The 3,327-nt window shown below is 48.0% G+C and overlaps 2 protein-coding genes across 2 annotated transcripts; both read left to right on the top strand.

Moving 5' to 3' along the window:
- Positions 1-247: 247 nt before the first annotated feature.
- DQ04_13051010 (zinc finger protein ZFP1) lies at positions 248-580 on the top strand (the record flags this gene model as incomplete). The annotated part of the gene is made up of 1 exon (XM_009316881.1): positions 248-580. One exon carries the CDS (start codon positions 248-250, stop codon positions 578-580), a length of 333 nt encoding a protein of 110 aa, XP_009315156.1.
- A 1,614-nt stretch (positions 581-2,194) lies between these two features.
- DQ04_13051000 (RNA-binding protein) lies at positions 2,195-3,109 on the top strand (the record flags this gene model as incomplete). Its single annotated transcript, XM_009316880.1, has 1 exon — positions 2,195-3,109. One exon carries the CDS (start codon positions 2,195-2,197, stop codon positions 3,107-3,109), a length of 915 nt encoding a protein of 304 aa, XP_009315155.1.
- Between the last annotated feature and the right edge of the window lie 218 nt (positions 3,110-3,327).

Raw genomic sequence — 3,327 nt, 5'->3', positions numbered from 1 at the left:
TTTTTTTTTTTTTTTGGTCCTCTAGTTCGCCACGTGGCAACAAAAAAGAAAAGACGAGGACCCCGTTGAAATGGGGAGAAACGCGAGGCCCCTCCAGTGTGTGTCATCCCATACGGGTGCGTCCGAACTGTCACTATTATCTCTCACTCTCTCTCTTTCTCCTTTCTCACTCTCAAACATATGTGGGGGAGCGCACATCCACACGTAAACTATACGAAAGCAGCTGCAGCAAGAAGAAGAGGAGCACATGCGTACTTCGACGAACTCTGACACTCGGTCCGAAAGCGGTATATTCAGCAGCTCTCGTTACGGTCGCAGGGGAGTGGACCACAGCAGATACAAGACACGGATGTGCCGCAACTACACAATGGGTGTCCACTGCCCCTTCGGTGAGCGCTGCGCCTTCTCCCATGGCGAGCCTGAAGTGAACCAGATGCGCGTGGAAGAGAACGAACTCCCGCCTCCCCCGCCGTACTCGGAGGCCATCCAGGCAGAAATGGTCCTGCCGCCCGCCTACCCATCACGGTTCCGCCACGACCCGTACAGCTTCGGTGGTATTGCTTTCTTGTACTCACCATGATCTACATTCCGATCGAATGAATAGATCGGTGCTGGGCGATGCTGACTATAGGATATATATATATATTTTTTTTTTGTTTGGAGAGTGTTAGTTCATGATTCACTTTCCAATGCCTCTCTCCTCCCTAATGCTGCATTCCCCTTCATTGCTCCTTTTTTGTTTTGCTCACTCATTCGCTGCCGGTGCTGTTTATTGTGCGTGAACAGCAGTGTGTAACAAACAATGCCGAGTATATACACACCTCTCTCTGATTCCTTGGTTCCACTGTGAGAGTTTTTGCGATTGTTGCTCGTCTTGGAATCATGTAAGATACATTTGCTGTTTTGTTCAGTATGTAGATATCCAAAACAGCCCATGTGTGAGTGCGTATATATATATATATATATATATATATATACATTTCNTATATATACCTTTCTGGAGATGCTCTTTTTTTTTGCACATGCTATACATTCAAAATGCTTGCAACTAAATTTTACCCTTCTGCAGAGACCCCCGCACTTGCTTTCTTCCCATCGCTGGTAGGCAATCGGGAACAAGATCCGGGTAGAATGGTTTGCGGTAGAAACCATCGCTCTGCCCACATGTACCCTTCCGCTTCCGTGAAGGTATCCGGCTACGGCATGAGAATATGGGCGTTCCTTCGTTGTATCTGTCCATGTGGATCAATGAGTTAGTGTCTGCGTGAGTCTCTGTGTTTCAAGTCCTTGTTTTCACTATGATTTCTTTTTCGGTATGTCTCCCTTCATATCGGGAGAGCGTATACAAGTTGTTCTAATATTATATATGTATATATATACACGCTTCTCCCCTTATACCCGTGCTAGTACAATATATAAGTGATACAGTGCTGGAGAGTCATTGCCAATATACAGTTAAGGAGAATGTGGAACTTCTTATACCCACAGAGTAGGGCTCTTTGAAGTATGTCTTCCTTGTTTCTTTTTTTTTTGCTTGGATGTTTTTTTGGTGTTTTTCCTTTTGTGTTCGGTCTTTGTTGTTCTTTGCTTTTTCGTCTATGTCATGGCGTAGTTATCTTCGATGTTCTTTGCTCGGGGATGGTGCATGATTCCTAATTCTTTCTTTTTCGTTTACTTCTTGCTTATCTTCAGCTTTCATCACCACCCTGTGGGATGTGGCGATTCCCCGCTGCTCTTGCTGACGCTCGCCGTTTCTTATACAGTATCACATGCATTCGTCTCTCTCTTTATTTCGGTTTCTTTCCACTTTGCCTTTGTGACTCGTTACTTCAAGTCAGCCACGGCAGACCAAAAAAGCGAAGCACACGTTTTCGACCGCTAGGAACACAGGGCGAGTAAAGAACCATTCCAAGGACCATCACCGTTTCTAGTACTCCCACCACAAGCAACACCCACCACCGACCCCGCCACTTCCTTCACTCCACATCGACAGAAGAAACAGTGGGGCACGAAGAAAGGCAGACGCAACAAAACAAAAAAAGTGACGGTATTTCTTTCCTCAACGCAAGCAACTAAGTACCAAGCGCATACAAAAAGAGGGCACCTCACTAAAAGAAGAGGTACCTTTGCAGCAGTTTTCTTGTAACTGAAGGAAAGTCGTGGACACACGAAAATAAAGCAAAACAAACCACGAATGTCGTTTCAGAACCTGTTTGTGGCGAAGCTTCCCCGGAACCTGAACGATGCAGACCTTGAGCAGATCTTCGCGGAGTACAAACCAATTAGTGCCAAGGTGATGCTGGATGCCTCCACTGGAAAGAGCAAAGGCTTCGGTTTCGTGCTTTTTAACACAGAGGAAGAGGGGAGTAAAGCGTACAAGGAACTTAACCGAAAGAGTACAAAGGCCTGCCGGCACAACTTTAATCTTGTTATTTACCCGTCTCAGCACTCTGGTAAAGCAGCATTTTCGGTATCTAATGCTCTGTATATTCGCAATATTCCTATTACGGTTCCACAAGAGCAGGTGGAGCAGTTCTTGGCGTCTTTCGGCACCCTGACGTACTGCGCGACGCGGGAAGACCACTACGGCAACCCGGTGTGGGTTGTGTACGCCGAGTACGACTGTCTTGAATGCTCCAAGAATGCGCTGCAGAAATTACACGGCCGGAACTGTTATTTCAACTCTAACTCATCCATCATGGCGAAGTATGCAGACAGTGAGGAGACAAAGCAAGAACGCCGCCGCCGTCGCGAGGAAGGTCAGTTGGCCCCCGCCCCGGCGTCTCGCTGCGCCTGCCTGTTTCCCTTACAATCACAGTTCGTATGTTCGTGGCCGGTGTTGCCTGAAGGATCGGCGTCGACTTCATTTGCCGCTACGCCTTCCGTTTCTGCTGAGTTGCCCGTGTGGTCGAACCCCGCAGTCAGCAACAGCAGCCCCGTAGAGAGCAGCAAGAGCAACAGCTTTGGGCCGGATACAAACGACGACGGCCCTCGCAAAAGTCCTGTTATGGTGTACCGCCACAACCCCTACTCGCTTCTCTCCTTCGGGAAGAGTACACCCAATGCCCCGAAGTTCGGCAATCCGGCGATGCCTTCCAAATCATTTTGAGAAATAAGGTAAAATAACACGAGTCCATCTCTCGCTTGTTCTTGCACGCCCGCTCGCTCGCATGGGGCCTGCCTGTACCAATCGGTGGCCACGCACACTGAGGCAGAGAAATCACGGGGTGCAACTAGCTTGATTTGGGAGGGCGGAGCAATGACTTAGGTGATCTGCATTCTGGTGTAGGCATTGCTTTTTGTTTCCTTTTTTTTTTTTTTGGTTTG

Source organism: Trypanosoma grayi, assembly GCF_000691245.1.
Source record: "Trypanosoma grayi strain ANR4 Tgr_1305_V1, whole genome shotgun sequence".
Lineage (NCBI taxonomy): Eukaryota > Euglenozoa > Kinetoplastea > Trypanosomatida > Trypanosomatidae > Trypanosoma > Trypanosoma grayi.
This window is presented reverse-complemented; position numbering and strand designations above follow the sequence as displayed.